Source organism: Falco peregrinus, chromosome 8, assembly GCF_023634155.1.
Source record: "Falco peregrinus isolate bFalPer1 chromosome 8, bFalPer1.pri, whole genome shotgun sequence".
Taxonomy (NCBI): domain Eukaryota; kingdom Metazoa; phylum Chordata; class Aves; order Falconiformes; family Falconidae; genus Falco; species Falco peregrinus.
This window is the reverse complement of record NC_073728.1, coordinates 38045380-38068257: the sequence shown is the minus strand read 5'-3', so window position 1 is coordinate 38068257 and position 22878 is coordinate 38045380. Positions and strand designations below refer to the sequence as shown.

At 35.1% G+C, this 22878-nt stretch overlaps 1 protein-coding gene across 1 annotated transcript in view; it reads left to right on the top strand.

Moving 5' to 3' along the window:
* LRP1B (LDL receptor related protein 1B) overlaps positions 1-22878 on the top strand; it is a 471012-nt gene that overhangs the window by 375984 nt on the left and 72150 nt on the right. The window contains exons 60-67 of the mRNA XM_027793849.2: positions 585-733; positions 3903-3996; positions 5608-5724; positions 5897-6016; positions 8397-8516; positions 14804-14920; positions 21295-21401; positions 22062-22191. Of these exons, the coding sequence (XP_027649650.2) occupies positions 585-733; positions 3903-3996; positions 5608-5724; positions 5897-6016; positions 8397-8516; positions 14804-14920; positions 21295-21401; positions 22062-22191 (954 nt within the window). The remainder of the gene's footprint in view (positions 1-584; positions 734-3902; positions 3997-5607; positions 5725-5896; positions 6017-8396; positions 8517-14803; positions 14921-21294; positions 21402-22061; positions 22192-22878) is intronic.

The following is a 22878-nucleotide window of genomic DNA, read 5'->3' as shown; positions in this document are numbered from 1 at the left end:
GATATCAATGTGGGTGCTGGAAAATTAACCCAGATACTGACTGGAAGTACAGAACTGTAAAGTTGCATTACAGTGTGAGCTACCAGTTATCAAGATGGAAACAAAGTGTTATGAAAACATTTAACCTTATTATTTGAAAAGTGAGAGAGTGTTAATAATACAGAAGAATACTGATATTTAGAAACTTGTTGGCCTGAGGGAACATCAGAGAACGTAGACGTTACAATTGTGTCTGATCTCTGGTGTGCCTATATTTGAGCTGTAACTGAATACTATTTGGCACCTGACCTAGATAAGCTAATTTTTTGTCTCATTATATAAAAAGACACCAAACCCACCTAGTGTCATTTTCTTCCTCACTTTCTTTCGCTATTGAACGTACATTCACAGTAATAATTAATTTTTGTGTACAACAGAGAATAGCTTAAAGGCAAAAGGAAAAGGTTGCCTCCTATGGGTTTTGATTTGAGACATTCCATTGTAAAAATATTATGTGTAATACATTTTTCTTCCTCTACAAAGCAGATACCCTGAAGTATACTGAAATAATAGAGTCTGATTCACTTTTCCTATTCTGCCCACAGTGTCTAAACATCTGTGTACACTAAACAATGGTGGTTGCAGTCATTTATGCCTTCTAGCCCCTGACAAGATGTATACTTGTGCCTGTCCCACTAACTTTTACCTTGCTGCGGATAACAAGACGTGCTTATCCAACTGCACGGCCAGTCAAGTAAGAGCAGAGCTGGGGGGGAAGGGGGAACAGGGATTGTATTTCACTGTGTTTCCACCTGCTTTTAAATAATGAATGCTGGTGCCCATGAAATGTGGAAGCATCAGTCAAAGGAGCTGAAGACTGGGTAACTCTGGTGCCTGGGTAACTGGGTGCATTTACAGTGTTTCATCTTCAAGGCTATTAGTCAAAAATCGACTTGCAAATGCCTTTTTTTTCCAGAGAATGCAGAATTTGTTCCCTTTCAAATGTGGATGTTTCTGCCAGTCACTAGAACAGATACAGCTACTAAACCCTTAAAAATGGCTTTGAAAAAACATTTGTATAAAATATGAAAATACAAAACATATATAACAGTGATACAGGGTGTATGTAACATGTAACAGTGATTTGGGTGTATTCATGCATGAATGAACTTTACATTAATACAAGAACACAAGTTCAGCCCAGTTTGCTAGGTAGGTAAGTGACAGGGTTACATTAAAAACAACCCAGTAGCTGAAACGGAGATGGTAGAATATGCGATTAATTTACAATTACATCAATTAAAACATTTAATTCTTTATGGGAGGTGGATTCCCTGCTACTTGAAGTAAGTATTTGGTGATTCTTTTAATTTTTTTTTTTCTTAAAATATAAGGCAGATTAAGTAGAATATACTGATTTCTTATAAGGGAGCCACTTTGCTAAAAGTCTTTGGACTGTTCTACCCAGTTGATTGTAATAGTACATATGGCCTTTAAACTATTTCCAGTAGTCCATCTTTTCTAGTAGCCCACTTTTATTATATGTATGCTGATGACCTCTTAAAATGTTCTAAATCATGATACATTTTGTTCATACTCATTAAGGAAAGGGCTTTTCCGTGAAATTTTTAGGGAACCATAGTCATCTTAATAATGATGTACAGTTTCATTCAAGTAATATTGTTATATAAGAGACCTTCCCACTGTCTTCCTTTGTTCCCTAAGGTAGTGTTTTGTGTGATTTTATTATGTTCATTTAGATCTTTTCTGTTTTGACTGTCTGCCTGTTACTTGCCGTTAAGTGATGAAGAAAAATAAAGTGTAAAACACTTGTAAAATGAGGAATTTCTTACCTATTTCCCCCCCATATCTAGCTTCTCAAATTTGTTCGGTTAAAAAAAAAAAAAAAAAAACAATCTTTTTCTTTTTTTAACATTTTCATTAAACGGCACCAGAAGCTTATTCCACAGTGAATTTATATGCTAACAGTTGATTGAATTGCTTTTCTCCTTTCTAAATGATTCATTGTTAGGGTGATTTAAAGGATAGCATCACATCTTGGATCCTCCAGGAAAAATATTTTATCACTTGTGGATTCCATAAGAAGAAGAGCAGGTTTAAATAGAAGCAGCTGCTTCAGACAGTTACAAGCTGATGTTGATTATTAGTCATTTTCTTCCAATTTTGGAATGAGTTTACTGTTTGATAATTCGTCAGTCTGATGGGGTCAGATACAGAGATCAGTAGGAAAAATATTCTTTGCTACTGATGATTTTCAGATGACGCTGTAAAATCATAGCTGTTCCTATGATATAGTTGCTTTTGACAGCACACCCACTGCTAGCTATGTCTGATGAAAAGGAGTCGGATGGCTGATACGCTCGTCTTGCACGTCTGCAGACTTTTAGCTATCTTTCGATGGCTAATCTGACATGAGAAATCGTTTAGTGTAAAACACACCAGGCTGTAGAATACCAAAACTCAGGCCGTTCCAGGCACACTCCTATGAGTGACCCCTGATTTTTCAAGGTGCCTGGCTCCCCAGTTTAGGAGGGAATGCAAATGTTTTCTTACAGAACACAATAGCAGCTAAGAGTTGGTGCTTGTTTCCTGGAATTATATTCATAACGTCATTTTAACAGCCTAAATTCCCTGTGGTGAGCCATGTGAGGCTGGCACCTTCAAACAATTAAGCAGCAGGAAGTCTATGCTGCCAAGTGGGAAATAGTAAGAATGAGGATCGTCTGAGTTTCTGTTTGTCTCCTCCATTTGGAGGCCGCCTGCTCAGCTCCTCCAAGGTGCATACCTTTCTGGAACAGTTCTAACAGTTTCCTCCAAGGTGCATATCTTTCAGGAATGGTTCCAGCAGTTTAGAGTAGCTGCCGTTCAAACCCAGCCTGTTACACAGCATGTGCCTCCATGTGCTACAAGAATGAGGTAGCGCCAGTGTAAGCCCTACTACATAAATGGCCATGAAACCCTACCTTTTCTCGGTGGAAAAGATAAAACTGACCTAATGCACCGAATTCAATGCATCTTTTAAATACTTTAGTAAGCTTTATTGAATAATCAATGATTTCATAAATATAAGCAAAGGAAATAATCATGCCTAGTCACAGAAAATAAAATATCTTGCGCTTCTAAAGCTGTTAGATTCCTTCCTTTCTGTGCTTATACAGCCACCGGGTAGGAAATGCAACATTCCTTAAAAGTTGCTGATAATCTATCCAGATTTTTTCTCCCTTGCATTAGCCACATAATGAACTCTGAATTTAGGTTTTGCCCTGGAAGATTGCACGAAGTAATTTCTACTCTTCATTTTGTTTGTATTCATCTTTCAGTCAGAACAAAGGTATAGTGTTGCCTGAGCTCAGAGTGAAGGCGCCGCCAAGGTCTTACAAAGGATTTTTCTTTTTTGTACAAATATTTTATTCCTTTGGAAAATTGAAAGGCCCAGCTTCATTTTTTCTCATTTAATTCAGACAATATAAGCAAAACTGTATACAGTACAGCACTGTACATTCAGGCCCTTTCCTGTAACTGTGAGTGTTTTGGTTTATCTGGAAAAATGATACTGTCTGCTTCAGCAGCCTACAGAGACTGTTAAAAAATGGAAGTGGCTGTTTTGTATAATATATTAGTCAAATCATACAATGCAGCAAAGTGGTTTATGTCAGGGGCACTGTAAGTCAGTGTAGCAATGTCATTGAAACTGCAGTGATTTGTGTCAGTGGAATTCTCAGTGCAAAACATCTCCAAAAAAAGAATATTTAAAAAATAACTTTTATAAAATTAACAGCCAGAGTTGATTAAGGGAACAATGACTTTAGCAGTGAATCTAATTTTTATAAATTGTACTGTTTCTCTTTAAAAATAAATAAATACTCATATCAAAGTTTTTCTTTCTTTCCTTCCTTTTACAGTTCCGTTGCAAAACAGACAAATGCATTCCGTTTTGGTGGAAATGTGACACTGTGGATGACTGTGGAGATGGCTCTGATGAGCCTGAGGAATGCCGTAAGTGCATTCTGAATTTGGAACCCGGTTTTGTCAATGGGGTCTAAATCAAATGCAATGCTTTATAGGTGTTAGGAAGAGGATTCTTTCTTAATGCTTTTCCTCACAGCGCTGTTTCTGTTCCTTGATCTCTGTCAAATTTACAAAGGGTGCAGGCTCTTGTTTCTCAGCCTCTAAAAGATTTTCATTGACTTGTGTCTACTGAGGGTCATGTAAGGTCTTTGGAAAATCATAAGAGCATGTTTTTGATGTTTCAAACCTCTATGTCATCCCAGTTATGGTTTTGCTGAAAATTTTTAATTTGAAGCTATGTTCTAGAGGTTGCTGACTTTTTTAATATAAAAACAATATTCTGCCAGTTTTATTTGGTTTATTTTTGTGTATAATAGAAATGTGGAATTCTGATCTTTGCTGTGTTTCATTGCAGTTATACATGTTTAGCTAGACATTAAGTGCAGTTTTGTGAACGACAGTGTTCTCTATGTGATTCCTTCTAAGGTTCTGTGTATTTTTCACTATATGTTTTCTATAAATATTTTCATGTTAGCATTTTATAAATACAGTCAAAGACAAGTGTGGAGAGATATTTCTCACCCCTCCAGTATGATCAGTTTTATGCAGTGAACATTTTTTATGCATCCTGTGTAACTTTGACACACTGTCCTGAATGTAGTGCAGGTGCAGCACATTTCTTGATAGCCTTCCATATTCCAAATAGTAGGTTACTGTAGTATTCTCCTTGGATTGTAGACAACTGGAAGTCAATTATGATAATATTTCAGCATCCCAAAGGATGGTTGCTGTGATGGTAGCTGACTGCAAGTTCACTTGTTAGGAAAGTACTCTTTCAGTGTACTGGATTTATAAACATCTGTCGATGATGCTATTTTTCAGTCCCAGTCACTGACTACTTTAATACTGTTATGTTCATCCACATAAATCAAAAGATTCTTGCCTTCTTCCCTTAAGCTTAATATACACAAAATGCTGTACTGTGTTCTACAATCATCCAGTTAATTAACAGTTAATTTAATTTTTTTTGTATTGAAATCTCTCACCCATATTTTTACAATTTTGTAATTACTTTATCTGCTGCAGAGGGCCTTGAAGCAAGCTTTAACATTTGTAATTATTCTACATATGGTTACGTTTTAAGCTACACTATGTTTACATAAAATATTATTATAGAGGTGCCTAATTGCTCATCCACTGCAGTGGCAGTGGCTGAGAAGAAATGTTAGACCTTTCATGGGAAATAGAATTAAGAGTGGGACAGTGAGTTTCTTAAACGTAGACTAACTCAAATGTTTAAGTCCTAAATTGCTAAGTCTTTGTTGAGCTAATAGTAGGCATCGACCTGTAGAGGGTTGCTCTCTGTATCATTAGTAATGTGTAGCTATAGTTATGCAAATTTTAAATTTCAGACTTTGAAGTTAATTTTGCAATAGTACGTGTACATTTTAGTTACTAATATCTGTTCAGATTGAGATTATATAGGCAAATACAAAGGTTTATAAATTCTTTTGATTAGTCCATAGAGGAGGGACAAGACTATTGATACTTTAACCATTCCTCTGATAGTATTCATAAGCAGTTTTCTTTTTTTCTCAGCTGAGTTCAGATGTCAGCCAGGACGTTTTCAGTGCGGAACCGGACTTTGCGCTCTTCCAGCCTTTATCTGTGATGGAGAGAATGATTGTGGGGACAATTCTGATGAACTGAACTGTGGTAGGTGATTATATCCATTGTAGACTTCAGAAACATGCTAAAGTGATTTAAATGCCATTCTCCAAACGTTCTCAAGAAACTGTATTTTTATTCTTTTCCCTTTTAATTTTTAAATCTTTTGTTCTTTAGCTTCTGATTTTCTTAACTTGATATTTTTATTCTTTTAACTTAGACACACACGTGTGTCTGTCAGGTCAGTTCAAGTGCACAAAGAATCAGAAGTGTATTCCAATAAATCTGAGATGCAATGGACAGGATGACTGTGGTGATGAAGAAGATGAGAGAGATTGTCGTAAGTTATGTTTAGAGAATTTTGCTCTGGCAGCTGTAGCTGATTTTAAAGAAGGAACCAAAGTAAAATATGTAAAATACTGTAAATATCCTCTATGTAAATAATTCAAGGAACATGAAAACCAGATAGTGCACAGGACTGACTAAAACACAATGTTTCATGTACAAGAGAACAAACTAAAATGCCATTTAGTCACTTCATTTTTTAAAGCCACTGCAAAGAAGAGGGGTGTGTAAACAATTAATTTGAAGCATTTAATTGGGTTTCTGACTTAGGCTGAAACCTGTATTTTACTCTTAACCACCTCAGAAATGAGTCATCTTTTGGAAGCTTTCATCTGCCATGCCTTGCAGCAATCCATTTCAATGGAAAAAGATATTTTTCTGTGCCTTTTATTGGAAAAGATGTAGATCTGTAGCTCCTTATACATCTTTTTTCTTTGATGGAGTTTTCTACCTTTTGTATTCCCTTTCTTCTGGAGACTTTTTCATTAATTTACCTATGTAACTTCATTTCCATTTACTCAGCTTTGAATGCATCTTATTTTTTATGAGATCATTTTCACTCTCTTTCTTAGATATAAGTAGAGAAAATATTTTCAGATTTAGAATGGAAATGTATTGAATAGCTTGTGTCTTTGATCATTTTGTAATTACAATGATGTTGCTGTCTTGAAATGCATCGCTGTCCTTCACTCCATCTGTTACTCAGATCTACTGCTGAACTAAGGCACTTATTCCTATTTTCTGAATTAGCTTTCTCAAGGTTTGCATATGCTGCGTTTGTACAAAGAACGTGGCCTTCTCCAAGGAAAAGATTGCTTAGGATACAAAGGATTTGTTGATGATCATGATTATCTGCCATCTTCCCAACGGCTCAGCAGAGCTGTACTGTCTGACAGACAGTATTACATGTTGGTTTGCATGTTACATCTCTTTAAAAACTGATCAAGGGAGGTCAGGGGAACTCCTGTGGAAGATAGGGAGGCTGCTTTTTTCATTATAAAGAACTGCACGTGGTATATGGAAGGTTCCCAAAACATTGAGGTGTAGCTGACAGAAATTAAGTCAGAGCAGCAGAGTCTGCAGCACAGCAGTGCTCAGGGGGTGGGAGGGGTACAGTCAGGATCAGCGGTGATGGAGTTCAAGAATTCATAGGGATCAGCAGGGGTGGGACAGTCTGCTGTGACATAAAGCAAGCTTTAGAATTGTCTGAAACACAGCCATCAACCCACCTGAAAAGACACAGTGGGGAGGGGGGGAGGTTAATTATATACATTTTTTATTTCTGTTCTGTCTTATCTAGACTTTATTAGCATCTTAAGAAAGTTAAGTGTGCTAGTTTACATTTTTATAAAACCTCACTCATGGCTTCTGAAAACTTAAATTGCCTTTGGGGAGATGACAGAAAGGGTTTTAAGTAGGTCTGCCACAAAGTTCATATTGACTTGGACTCTTGTCACAAGACAGATAACAGAAGAGATTATCTATTTTGTTTTAATTCCACTGGACTGGGATTCATAAGATACAGACCCTTTTTTCACCCCTATGACTCTTCCGTTTTATATATCAAGCGACCTTGAAAAAGTCCTATTTCATACTTCAGGCTTTCCATATGTAAAGTGGAGGTAATTATGCTGATCTTCCTTGTAAAGTGCTTTGAAATCCCCTGGTGAGGTGTCCTAGCTGAGAATCAGTATTCTCTTTATAAGTATAGTTAGCAGTATAGCCAAGTCTAAATGTTTTTTAATTCCAGCGTTGTACATTTTTTGTTGTCAACTGGCTGTTCTAAAGGTAGCGCAGTTAAGCTTTAACTGAAAGCATCCTGAAAGAATAGGATAATTAGCTGCATCTTTACTTTGCTGTAGGATTCAAAAAATTTTTTCTGCTAAACTGGTTAAAGTGTGATAAACCCATTATTTACCCATGGCTTCTTTTAACAGAGCACAGAATTTCACAAATTTGTATATAATTTTAATTACCTATTCAATCCAAACATTGAGAACTGCCTTGTTGCTTCAAAGTGACTTTCAGGATTGGTAACCAGTGTTTTATGAAGTTTGAAAAATAAAAATAAAAATCTGACTGCTTTTTTTAAAGTGGTTTGATTATATCAGTGCTAAGTCTTTGTTAAGAGTATCACAACAGACACTTCATTACATTTGTTTAACCTTACTGTTATACATAAAATAATAAATAAACAGAAGACAAAACTATAAACAATGTAAAACTGAATGCTCTTTTCTTACAGATGTTGTGTAAGTGATGCTAGAGATACCCAATTTCTGAATTTTGAACCTTGAGATTTTTTCTTTAAAACAAATATTTTTAATATTAGCAGAAATTTCTAGTTTTAATTTGGAATCTTTTTTTATTTAAAGCTGAAAACAGTTGTTCTCCAGACCATTTCCAGTGTAAAACAACAAAACACTGCATTTCCAAACTGTGGGTATGTGATGAAGACCCAGATTGTGCTGATGGATCAGATGAAGCTAACTGTGGTAAGTATGCCAGCGGTTTTGGATATACAACTGTAGCTTGAAATTTTTCAAAAGAAGTAGAAGGAAGAAATCATCCCACTTAATATGTCCTCTTTCCATGTATGACACCTTTCTGATATGGTAGCTGTATCTGGCTCGTGCTTGTTGCATGGTAATCTTTATATGAGTAGTCTATCAACTTCATATTATACTACTATTTTATTGGCAGAAGCTGTGAATTAATATCTGATTTGGAACATCGGGACATTCTTGATTTTTTTCTCACAGTATTGTCTAATTTCTGTCAATTTATTCTGCATGCTTTTCTGCTGCTGGAGTTCATAAATAGTGAAAAATCTAATAATTTGCAAATTGTGTGAAGACTGCCTGTGCAGAGGTCCAGAGCAGTTTCTAACTTGCCAGGACCAACTTTGCTTTGATCTGTGAGCTCCAGGGAGTTATGTGCCTGGACACACCACTCCACAAACTTTGCATCCCCACAGGACTTCTCCAGGAATCCCTGATGCTTGTGAAACTTCTGTAATTAAATTTGATAGCTTGAGGAGGCAGATCTTGTACAGACACCAAGGACAGAATTGCACCATTACCAAACCAAGCCCTAATTCCTATCAGATTTTACACAATGCCCAGAACTATTGCTACTGAGGCAGGTTGGGTTTTTTTTAGAACAGAAGTACTAGCTTTGAATCCAATAACTTCTTTCATTGCTTTTTTGAAGATTCATTGTTGGATCACAGATGTATCTCTACGGTTTTTAGCATATTTCTCGTTGATAGAATGGGTGAATTGATTATATTCCTGCAGAAACAGTTAAAATTATTTTATTAAGACAATACTCACAGAAAGTTGAAAATCTAAGCAGTTGTCACATTGTGATATGTATGTGATATTTTACTGTATATACCTAGTATGCTATTCATCATCACCTGGAGAAAAAAACAGATCACACTGTATAGTAGTAGTAGTAGTAGTAGTAGCTGTCCTCAGTCTTTGCTAGCATTGTTGGAAAGTATTTAGTCAGCTCTTTTTTGGTAAATGAAAGAAAATAATAAATATAAATAATCTGCCTGGGAAGTGGATTACAGGTAATCAGAGTCAGAATAAGTGGATCAGTATTGTTGGAAAATCACTCCCATGGATGTCAATGCAAGACGCATCCTCACCAAGTGCAGAAAACCTTGTAGAAATTTCAACACAGGTCTATAAAGAAAAAGATGGAAAAATGTTTTGAGATGGAAAAGAACAAGTACGGTTGTACAGAACATTCAAAAATTTAACTCTTATTCATCCACGCATCAAAGATTAGTTTGATGAAACACATGAGTCTGGACAAGTTTATGCTTCCTCTGGGACAAGAGTAACGAAATTACAGACCGTAATCAAGAACAAAGCACTGAGAGACAGCCAAATTTCCATGGATATGTTTTAGGCAAGCACATCTATGAAAATGTCAGTTGGCAAATAGTCCTAGGAAACTGAACTCTTCCTCAACACTGAAAATCCATGACCATTTTTTGAATTTTCAGGAAGGGGAAACAAATTTATCATAGCAACTGGAGAGAAGTTACAGTTCAAGAAATCATTTGACTTGAAAAAACAGTGAATACAAAGGAGATGAATCTTTGCCATAGTCTTTATATCCTCTTCTGGGATACTATAGAACTACCCCCATACTGCTCACCACCTGATCCACTTCACAGGTGCTTTCTCTTACACTGCCCCCCATCACCTGGCTTTCTAATATGCCATTTCTGTCCAATTTGGACAGCATTCCAAGCTTCCAAACAGTGGATTCATATTTTGAGCAAATCACCCAAGCCCAACTGATGTAGCACAAAGGGTCTTAAAATAATTAATCTAATAATATCCACAAGACACAAAGTTTAAAAGAAGAGAGGAAGAAGCCCCAAAACTAATGCTGAACAGGAAAAACTGTATTTCTATAAGGTACTACACAGTGTTTCATCACTTTAGCCAATATAGAAGAATAATGTTCAAGTTAACTCGAACGATTAAGCAGTATAGAGGTGCAATGCATGCAATCCCCACTTTTTGAAACTTTATGAACTTTTATTTTTTTAACTTTATTTTGAACTTTATAAAAAAATAGGTTTTTTCAATCACAGTAAATACAACTGGTTATGATGGTTTGTAGCTAAGCTTCATCTTGCCTTTTACTCTGTCTCTGGCAGTGACTGAAAGATAGTACCTAGGCAAGAATTTGCAAGCAAAGCAGGACTGTAATGAAACTTCCCCGGGACACTCTTCCAGCCTCTAACAATCTGAGAATCAAGAGATATTGTGAGTCAATTGTAGCTCTGTATATGGTAACACTTGATGGATTTCAGGTCTTAACCTTTGTAAAGTTTTTCACAACCTGCTGCAACAAGGAGTTCCACAGCTTAATTACACACCTCCCTGAAAAACCACCTACATTTTTCATTTATATCTGTTAGTTGCATATAATGCTTTTAGTTTTTGTATTGGAGGAGACAGAACAAATTATCTGTGTTTACAATCTCTATGCTACGTATGGTTATGTACATATACAACAACTAAGCCTTGACAAGAGCAGGGTGGGTTCAGTCATATTTTACAGCTTTCCATAATTTTAGCATATAAACTATGTTTAAATGACCTTATTATAGTTTTAACACAGTTTGGTCTTCCATGTTTTGGAGTTCTTTTTAAGTTTAAAGATGGTTATTTTTATGAACAAAGTTTGATAGAATTAAATTCTAGAGCTGGAACTGATTATAATAAAGATCTGCATATGTTGATGTTAATACTAACTTGTTTTCATTTCCAAAGTGTTTACAAAGCAAAACTTATATAAAGGGTGTTCTCTTTTCTGCTGAAGTGCTGCATAGTCCTATGTGTTTTGCTTAGTCAACATCTGCTGCTGTGTGTTATTGGAGATACGATATCAAGTAAATTTGTTGAAAGTAGTCTGAATGTATTTAGTCTTCTGCGGTTACTTTCCAACTCAGACAATTGGAGTAGAATTAGGAAACGTATGTTTATTAAAGAGTGCACAGTGTTTTCCAAAGAGGAATAGGTAGGGTTAATTCATGCTTTCTGTCCAGGTAAAAAAAAGAAGCCATTAGATTGTCATAATCCTTGCTCACAACTTGAATACTTTACCTGAAGAAAGGCCCTGTTTCAGTCAGAATCTGAATAAAGCTCTGTGGTCTTGGAAAGTGATTCTAGTCAGCTTTAAAGGTGACAGGTATTTCAGGTCTTTATTAGCGTAATGTGTCAACATTACTATGACTGCTTTCTGCTTCCTCACTTTTTTAATATTAATTTTATTTTTGGCCTAAAGACTCAAAGTATTTTTTTTTTCCTGATGATGAAAACTATGTTATTTGAGACATTTGAAAGATGTATTATATAAACTTTAAACTTCCTTCAACGGGCTTATATCCTGTTCCCAGCATCAGTGGCAGCCTGCCAAGTTCTAGAGCAGCTAGATGATCCTCGATCAAAAGCGAGTTTCTTTTAATTTCTCACTTTATCCCTCTCAGAGAGGCACATGCATGCACACACACACTCACCACGTGCATGATATTAAAATCACCAAATGGCAATGTGGTGCAATTAGGGACAAATTAGTGTTTTAGTGCATAGGGATTGATGTTTGAATCAAAATGCTTTTAGGGTGCATATGTAATACTTTGGGGTTTGTTCTGTTTTGTTTTCCATTGAAGCTTTCATCCTATTTTCTTTATGCACATTTAGAATTATTTCTAAAATAAAATCCTAGTTTGGTATGTACAAAAGATGAACCCGAACCAAGCAGCAGCTCCCTCGAGCAGTCACACAGATTTCAGAGAAGGAGCCTTTGCCTGTTACAGTAGATCAATGAATCTCTTAATAACAATATGAAGAGAAAAAAATTAAAATTTAATTATGAGTACTTCTTTGCCTTTCTACCGTTCCTATCTGAACTTTCATGTTTTAAGGTGGTCTCATTTTAAGAAAAACAGAAAGCAATTTAGTATTGAAGACAGCAATGACAAAGTATCTGTCGGCCCATGTGTTCTCTTCAGGGTTCCACAATTTTAAAAAATAGTCTTGCGCTATTTCCTTTGAGTAAATCAGTCTTTCTCAAAGATCAGATATTTGTTATGCAACTTGCCCAAATTTTTCCCTTTGTTACGTCTTAGTACTACTATCCTAGTGTTTGCCTCAGTTCTCAGTAATGTGAAGACAGAAATACAAGACAAGCAAATCTGGTTTGTAAGACATCATCAAGTGTAAGCTGCTACGGGCGATTAGTTGTCCCATAGGAAGAACGAAGCTTTCAGATTTGTGAAGCGAGGAAGGAGAGCCTTACAAACATATGAACTATTTTGTATTTTTAAAAAATAATTAAATTTTCCTTTGTGGGTGATAAAAATAGAGTAAGAAGAGAAACATTAGTATTCAAGTAGTAATCATAAGGTTAGACTACACTCATAAATTTAAAAAAGAATAAAAATACAGCCTTCACAAGTGTAAAGACACCATGCTAGAAAATGGATTTAGCACCCTTGAGAACTAGGTAATTCTTAATGAAGAGCAGGAAAAGATATATTGCATGTTCTCTTCATCCTAGCAGGTAGCTGAAATGAAAGGATGTCATCTGTGGTTCCTGTGTCACTGATTAAATCTTTATATTTCTGTTAAATGTGGAAGGGTAAATAGAACATAATATGTCATTAGTCTGTGGGCTCATTTTGTGGGTAGATCTGTTAACTGGAGATTGTATACCTTACTAGAAATACTTCAATAAATACAGGATGGATTTCTACTTTGAAATTTGATCTTTTGCAAAGCTACAGAAACCAGAAACAAATTACAAGAGTATCTTGGGTTTGGGTGGTGGTGGTATTTTTGTGTTTTGTAAAGTTAAATATTTTTTAAGTGCCTGCCAATGCAAATATTTGAAGTGTCGTGATTGAAATGTCATGGACTGTCACCTTGAGAAACATAATAGGAAAAAGTATTTTGTGAGAAAATTACTTACAGTCATGATTATTGGCAGAGAATAAGGAACAAATGCAAAAGGTAGTATTGTAATTATCAAATTCTTGAGCGTACATAACTGAGCTGCAACACCATGTACTTCCACCTTCTCGATAGCCATATGCAGGTTTGATTTATCACTCTAGTTGCAGAACTACACCTAAAACAAAGCACACAAGGCAGCCGTTTGGGCTGTCACATCAAATGCAATACCCCTAGTTTGTGGTAGTTTCCATTTAACAGATGGAGAAAGCAGGTTGATTTAAGCTACTGTTTCAGTCCTCCTTCATTCTGTCAGTTGTTAGAACTCATTGAGTTGTCATGATAGCACTATGAAGTTTGAACTGACGTGCTATGAAATAGCCTAATGGAAATTTAAAAAAATTTCTATTGAAATATCCCCACAGTGACATGTAATTTTAAATATGTCATTGAGGTTTTTACAGAGCACATGATTTTTTTCAAAGAAAATGTCACTGATAACTTTTTAATTTATTTCATTTCCTCTCTATCCTTAGAACCTGAAAAAATTACTCCAGAAATAAAAAGTATAAATAAAATACAGAGGCAGCTCCCTCCTGCTTCAGGAGTTCAGGATGTTTATGCATCTCCCAGAGGCTTTGCCTACAATGCTACTCTGTAAACAGAAAAACTCATTAAAAATTTACTGCATGAAGAAAATTAATCTCAGTTTAGTGTTATATGTTCTAGTGTTTTACTTTGTATAAATGGGCTTCCAATCTAAGACATCAGAATGTGAAAATGTAAATCAAAATGCAGAGTTTTCTGTCGGGTAAGATTAGTCTTAAATCATTATATATGCAAACAGAAGTTTTGAGACATGTATATTTTATACATTTTCAAATAAATATTATTGTGGTTTACCGTGATCTGATCTTTTGTAAAGCAGTCTTACAGATAAATCCAAGTAGAAGTCAATGCAGGCTTTTTAAGACTCAGTGCAATTACACCCTCTCTTCAAACTATTTTCTGATCACTTCTGAATTTCATAATTTTTACTTTAAATGGCAGTGTAAATGGTCTATATTTTAATTTTATTATCAAATTTATGCACATATCTCTCTTGGTGTGAATGAATAAATAGGATCTTAAAGTATGTAGTATAATAAATTATTTCTGAAAATAACATACCAAGTGTTATGGTTGCTTCTTCTTAAACCTGTCTAGCAGTATTGTCCTTTCACTGTTTAGTAACAGTCTTCCCCATTTTGACTCTTTGCCTGCAATGATGTAAATGATATTCATCTTAATTACAGATAAAAAAACTTGTGGGCCTCACGAATTCCAGTGCAAAAACTACAACTGTATTCCAGATCACTGGAGATGTGACAGCCAAAACGATTGTGGTGATAATTCTGATGAAGACAATTGCAGTAAGTAACTTTCACCTAAGTGCAAGTTGTAAGGAGTGGAGTCAGTTTTGCAACGTGTAAGAGGAACCTTTTTGGTTTTGATAAACTGCACATTTATGTTTTTATATAATGCCATCTGAGCTGCTAAAAATCAGTTGACCAGAATTGAAAATGGCCTTTGCTGAAATTTTTCAATTTTTTTCATTCTTATAAAGAGCTGCAATTCTGTATCAGCAATGCAAAAATGCCTGACCTATGACTTTTCAACCTGATGAATTCAAAATAAATATTGCATTTAATTTACCTTTGTCAATAAGTTACATATCACCTTTCTTGTCTCTATATAAGAATCATAAAATCTGCTCAGTGGTAAAGTGATAAACATTTGTTAACAATAGGATTTGATCAAATGATACTTGCCCATTACATTAGTTATCTTCCAGAGATGATTTGCCTTGCTTGTACCGTGAGAAGTCCATTTCTATAATACTTGATCAGATTAAGAAGTAAATGTTGTTATTCAAAGTAACTCAGGTAGCCTAGTTCTCTCTTACCTCTGAGGAACCTGAATGCCTAATAAATCTCTGTAATACCACTTTCAGTGAGTTAATTTAGATCTGGTTCTCAAGAAGAAATGACAAATTCTTAAGGGTTTTATCTCATAATCATTGTCTTTAAGAAATATTTTAAGAGGTAAGTTCCACAAATAGTTCTTGTGTCTTCTCTTCAGCTGACAATTTCTGTTCTTTTATTTAGTGCTTGGAAATCCAAGAAATTAATATCTTGGTGTATAGATAATCTTGAGTGCATACTCGTGATTGTATATCATGAATGTATATTTAGTATCTCAAAGGTAATGACCTAGAAAGCTTAATAAATCAGGCATTCTAATGCTGATATGTGCTGTCAGCCCATTTCTCCAATTCGAGACGTGGTGGCCATAGGTACAGGATGTCTGAAGACTGGCTCATTCTGCTTAAAAGGTTGAAGTGGTTTTGTCAGCCTTTTAATTACTATCTACATTTGAAAATGTTGTGTTACTGCAAACAATAGTGCTGTAGTTTTCATATGCAAGTGTTCTATCTAAAGGGGGCAATATCATGTAGTTCAGTAATCGCTCAGAGATGTTTATTTTTATACCCTGGGGCAGCGTTAACACACAAAATTTTTCTTAACTTTGCAGAAGATTTTACATAGGAATTGGCTATTGGTGCCAGTGGAATTTTTCCATTTTCATTTATATTATAAATACCAAGAAATTATTTGATATTCTTTTATGCTGATAGAAAACTCAAATAAAGAGACATAGTTTTGGTATAGCAGCATTAAATCCTACGTGACTAGATAATCTCTGGAAAAGTTAGAAAAAATAATTTCTATAAGACATTATTGCTGTTTGCAAAGTAAATGTCAAGCACCTTATTTGAAATTTGCTATACGTGAAGTGTGATTTATTTATCACCCAGTATTAATTGTTTTCTTCCTTAAATCTTAGACTATCATACTAGAAAGTGATTAAAATAACATTTCATATTATGAGGGAGCAATCAATTAAGTTATATATTCAGTTCTTGGCTGTTCTCTAGAGCTGCAGATAAAGAAATCTGTAGTTTTAAGGATGGAATTAATGAGTTGAGTGTGCCCAGACCAGCTGATGGACCAAACTAAAGACTGGAGTGGTAAACTGTAGTTTGCGTTAGGGTTTTTTTTTTTTTTTTTTCATTTTCTTTTGCTTGTCGAGTGCATTCTTCAGTTCTAACTGTTGAATCCCATATTCTTCTGTTTAGATTAAATACAGTAGGCTGACATAGTTGTAAGCTTCAAGATCTTGGAAGCGCTGGGGAAATACATAATGCTGTTCAGTTGTTTGAAATTGATGTATAAAATCCTTTGTAGGCTGTCAAGCCACTTATAGAATACAGTGTAATGAAACAAATATATACAAAATTAGAACTTCAAAAGCATTTGACAGTATATTACATTGTGCATTATAAGTTGTTCATAGCATACATGAATATACAAAGGGCTTGTCAGGCAACTATATCAGAAAATGAGTCGTTTCTCAAGAATGCATTCATTGAATTATAGATGTTCAGCTCAGATATTTACATTTCTCTGTATAGTTTCTTCACGTGCACACACAGCATCCTGGTGAAGTTATCAGAAGTGAAACAAAATATATGTCAAAAAAATATCACATACGGGTGTGAAAAATTAATAGTGTTACAATGCAAATAGCTGTGCCCATTATGACTTCATTTAACTGTATTTGCCTTACAGTCTATTGGTCTTTATATGTGGACCTTCCCGAATAAGTAAGAGTTATTAGGAAGGTTCTAGGTCCATACTGAGTTAGCACTAAGCAAACTTTGACTCTTTTGACTTAATATCTTTTTGGAGGGGGGTATTTCTTTTCAGAGTTTATTTGGATTTCTAAAAACAAATTAGAGCAAAAGTAGTATTTTCTCTTTCCGGGAACGTCAAAAAATGAAAATTTCATAATAATGACCGTCTTATTTCTGCTGAAAAGGAGGAACTAGTAATCTTTTAATGAATGTAATTAAAGAAAATATAATACACTGTAAACAATGAAGCAAATCAAATGTAATAATGCTGTAGAAAGATATTAATTCAATCAGTTTAAAAATACTGCTGTTGCTAGAGAATCTTCTCAGTGCTGTTTTGTTGCTCCTACAAGTTGTCAAGAAAATAAATTAGTTAATTTTGGTCTGGGATGAGTTTGTATCCCAGTCAGAATGAGAATTAGCAATTATTTAATGTTTAAGTGAAAACGTAAACCAGCATATTGGAAGACACTGAGCTACAGTGTCTTATAATGTGATAACCTCATGAGTAAATTTTGAGTGGGCAGTGTGGTAAATTCACATTGTTTACATTGCTGAAGGCTCAGCTGGCTTGGTGCAAGTCAGACAGTGGCTAGTGTCAGTTTGCTATAGAGCATCTAGGTGTCAATGCTGGCCAAAGGCAACTGTGCTACTTTAGGATGGTAAAATGATGTATACCAAAGGTTTCTCCTTTAACGTATACCTATCAGTTTTGTGCCTGGGTTAAAAAAGAACAAGTGTCTTCGTTTTGGTGAAATACAGTGCTAAGTTCTTGAAAATAAGTAAAGGAAATCTACATTTAATGCCACATTAAATATATGAAAATACCGCACCTGTGACCACTCTTAATTATCTTATGTTTACAAATGTTCATTCTGCAGGATGGTCTGCGTTACTGTTTTTAGCAGTATTGTAATGGAGAATTATAAGGAAGGGTGGTTTTGTTTCTGCCTCCTCTACCATATTGTCATGTGTACTGGTTTGGGCTGGGATAGATTTAATTTTCTTCATAGTAGCTCCTATGGTGCAGTGTTTTGGGTTTGTGACCAAAACACAGTTGGGGTATCTACTTTTACTACATGCAAGTTCTATCTTTCCCATTATACAATTAGTTTCTCTAACAGATGTTACAAGACCTAGAATTCTCACAAGGGGCAAACAAACATGTCCTGTACAAATACAGGTAAAACATACACTGTACTTTAAACTTCATGTCGTATTTTAAGAAAGAAAGGGTCCCCGTTCCATCCCATCATTCCCCCCCCCCCCCCCGACTTAGATATTAGTACATTAGCCTCCTTAAAAATCCTTTCCATTCATTACTTATTGCAATATCTATGCTATTAAATGCAAAATGGAACCCCAAATGTGGAATAATTATAACTGTTTCTCAGGGGATCCTTTTCTTGTTACCCTCTGTTGGCTCTACAGATTATTTTCAGACTTCAAAATGTGAAAGAGGTAGATCATCTTATGTGCTGTGTTTCAAATGAAACTATTTCTAATAATTCAAAAATGCCTTTCTCGGGAAGGAGTTTCAGTGTTCTTGTAAAGCAAAAGCTGAAAGATGCTGTCTTTCACTGGTTGCACAGAAGTCTATTAATACTTACTCCTTTCACTAACAGTCTGAGCACTGATGGGAAAGTACTCTGCGATGTTCATATGTAAATCACAGAGATGTATTCCAGCAGCCGAAGAAATATTTCTTGCAAACAGAGAATTGAGAAGTTAGCTCATTGTGTACATTTTCCAGAATCAAATCTCTGTTTATAAATAATTCATGACCAGTATAGAAAATGTATTTGCTTATATTTTGCAAATCAATATAGAAACATGACAAATGCTTATTTGCATGTGAATTGCTTTTTCCACAAATTATTTCCTTTACATAATTTATCATACCCTGAACTTCCTTCTCCTGGCCCACTGACAACAAAAAGAATCAAATGTCAGTGATTTGCTAAGGTTTATACCATAAGCTTTTGCTTTGAAAAAAAAATTTGAAGTAATACGTGTATAATCTAAGCAGCCATATAAATGCTAACCTTTGATTTGCCTAAATAAAACATTGTTGGAGAACTGATGCAATTGCTGTAGATCTGCTTTTACAATGACTTTCCTACCACTTCAAAATGAAAAGTTATGCCTACCTGAAAACTGAAATTTCCCTTAAAATATTTCAAACAGGGTCATTTGGCTTTTTTTATGAAATGCAGGGGAAAAAAAAAGTAGCTGAAAGGTTCATTAAAACTATTTCTTTCTTGAAACAGTTCTTGATTTTTAGAAATAAAAAAAAAAAAAACAACAAAACCAACCCTAAGTTTAACTTTACCTTTAGATCTACACAACTCATGTCTAGCATATTCTCATGCTGGTATTACCAAATTCTTCTCAGTTGGAAGCTTCTCACTTTGTGTTTTCTTTCCTTGATCATTATGGTGTTTTTCAAAAGCGTTCATGCTTCCACCTGCCATAACTAGCTAAAGGACGCTTTAGCCTTACCCAGTCCGTTACTGCCCATTGCTGCTGTTCGCTCTCAGATTCTCCTTTCTTTTTTACCCTTCCTCCATTGATTTAGTTACTGTCATTTACCATTTGCCTGAAGTTTTTTCACATCTCTCTGTTGGAAAGGTCTTACTAATTAATCCTTATTCTTGATTTTTGCATTATTTAGATAATGCAGTGTTTACTGTGATGGAAATAATCCCACAAATAATCCTTATTTGCTTTTTCAGCCCTGCTTTCCCAAAGCTCTCAGAGTGGCAAAGTCCAAATTGCATGTAAAGACTTGCTTAAATTCTCCTCCATCCCCACTGCTTTTCTACCTTTATTTAATCTAATGGCCTGGAGTCCAGAGATTAACTTAATTTTTTTCCAATGTCTTTTGTAATGGTCCTCCTTTCAGGAGGAAAGCACACAATATTCTGCGAGGGGAACCTTCCACGCTGCTCCCCTTGCCAGTGTTTCCGTGTCAGCAGCAGCGAAAATGCAAAGCTGTGCAGCCAGCCAGCCTCACCTGCTCGGGGTTACTCCATCACTCCATGCAGCCTGCTTCTGTGTTTGCTTTGCCTGTACCTTGAATTAATACTGTGCCTTCTCTTCCCCTTTATTGTGTCCACCTTTTATAATGACGTCAGACTTCCCTGTGTTTTGTTTCTTCCCAGGGAGTAGAACAACCCGTTTATCATAAAATATCCTACTTCTCTTTCAACCTTTCCTGTCTTCAATCCATCTCTAAGCTCCTTAGATTCTTTATCTAACATCTTCCTTTGGTTTCCCTAAAATTACTTGAAAATTCCATCGTTATCCTTACTTTTTTTTTTTCTTTTTCTGTTTTTTCTTTCTTTCTTTTTTTTTTTTTTTTTAACAAATTGGCAGTAGTGTTTGGGTTTTTTTGAAAGACTACTGTCCAGTGACTTTTGCAACTTACTGTATTCTTATTCTGTTAAAACTCTGTAATGATTTCATCAGTATTTAAGTCAGTGGATTATTCATTCCATAATTCATTCCATTCAATCCAAGAAAGTAGATTTTACTTGAAGCCTCAAACTGTACCTTTTTAGGCATTCCATATACCATTTCCATTGAATGCTTACCCCAGAGGAAGCTGACTCTTGGCACACACACGTATGTTAAACGATATTTGATAAATGGTGTGTTACTGTGTGGTGGAAAGACAAAGGTCTGGGTAATTCTAATTATACTGGATTTTAACAGGTGTAAAATGAGTTTCTAATCTGTGATGCATCTCTCACAAAACCTGTAGTAACATACATGCATTGAAATAAGTAATACTCACATGGTCAGCACCGCATATTTTTTCAAATAGATTTGATAGAACTCAAAAGTATTTTCATTACTATGTTACTATATGTAAATGAAATTTAGTTGTTATAAGTTATGAAACAAAACCCTGCAGGGAGGAAATCCTTATAGTTTGCACATTAGTGGTTTTGACTGTTGTAGTCATTGATTGCTTGGTGGGGCTTATGTATAAAATATTTTGTTGAAATTCTAATAAACCTAGGGTTGCTATTTTTCTTTATTCAGAGCCTCAAACGTGCACTTTGAAAGACTTTCTTTGCGCAAATGGAGACTGTGTTTCAGCAAGATTCTGGTGCGATGGAGACTATGACTGTGCAGATGGCTCAGATGAGGTAGGCTTCTTCCAGGACAAAAATATTCTTTAGAAAATCAGTAGTTTTCTTCGTTGGATAATGGATTCCCATATATGAATATTTCAAAAAACATCAATGAGAATTCTACACATGAGTCCATATATACAAATGTCTTTACTAAATTAAAACTAAATGTATTGAAATAGTTGTCCTAATAATAAAACATGCAAATAAATTCAAGTCATGTTTAACAACACTCTACAGTATTGCTTTTGTTCCAGCAATGTCCTGGACCTCTTTCCATCCTGGAAATATTTTGTGTGCTGGTTGGGAAACCACTTTCTACACACAGCAGTGGTTTGATTTGGCTTGTGGGGGGTTTTTTTGAGAAAACAATGCACACTTTGTTGTGTAGCAGAAGTTCATGGTATAATGCTCTCCTGGGTTTCTGATCTTTCATGTCCCTTTTGTCCCTTGTCCTTTCCCATCACTGTGGGACCTCAGCTGCTTCCCACCTACTCAGAGGTTGAAGCCACCTTTCATAAATCATATCTACAAATATATTTTATCTCAAAAGACTTTACTGTATATCATGGTATGAAGTATAGGCTGTAATTTCTGTGATTAGCTGTATATTTCCCAGTGTTTATATTAAACTCTGAATCTTGTATATACTCTTTTTTTTTTTAATTGTATCAGAGGTATTGTGAAACAGGCTGTTCAAGAGATCAGTTCCAGTGTTCCAATGGTCAGTGCATATCGGCAAAATGGAAATGTGATGGTCATGAAGACTGCAAACTTGGGGATGACGAGAAAAATTGTGAACCAGGTATTGTTTTAAATAATGCTGAGAAATAAAGTGAAGCAAGTAATAAATCAGAATGAAACGAGAAGAAAATAAATCAAAAAATCAAGATTGCTTGGTCACTAGGAGTAGCAAGGAGTGTGAAGAAATCTGAAATACTTTTATCTTTAGAATGTCTATCATTTTGTGTTCCTACTCGTGCTTTGAAAACCTTACTTATGTACAGCTATGCAATATGAAACTTGTTGGGGGAATGGCATTTAATTATATTGAAATTTAATTTGATAATGTATACTCGATGTATAAACTTCTGCTCTGAAAACAGCAGTAATTCTTGGCATGTTACTAAAGTTTCTCTGGGGATTTTTTGCTTCGTGGTTCTCATTCAAAATGTACTACTCTTTATGCAAAGGTTTTCTCTAGCAAGTTATTATTTTTGTTGTTATTGTTTTATTTCCTTTTTATATCCTTGGAAAATGCAGTTGTTTATTTCTGCAGGAATTTTCCTAAATTTTTGTAAGCTTCATCTTGGCGGGTGCAACTCATAGAAGCCTGTGACAAAACTCCCCTGATTTACAGTGCAACAAAAATATCTGCCTATATTTTACATAAAACTGATTAGTTTGTATTTATTTTAATTGTAATGATCTATACTTTCTAAAACCATATAAACCATATTTCTTATAAATTTATCCTATATAATTTTAAGCA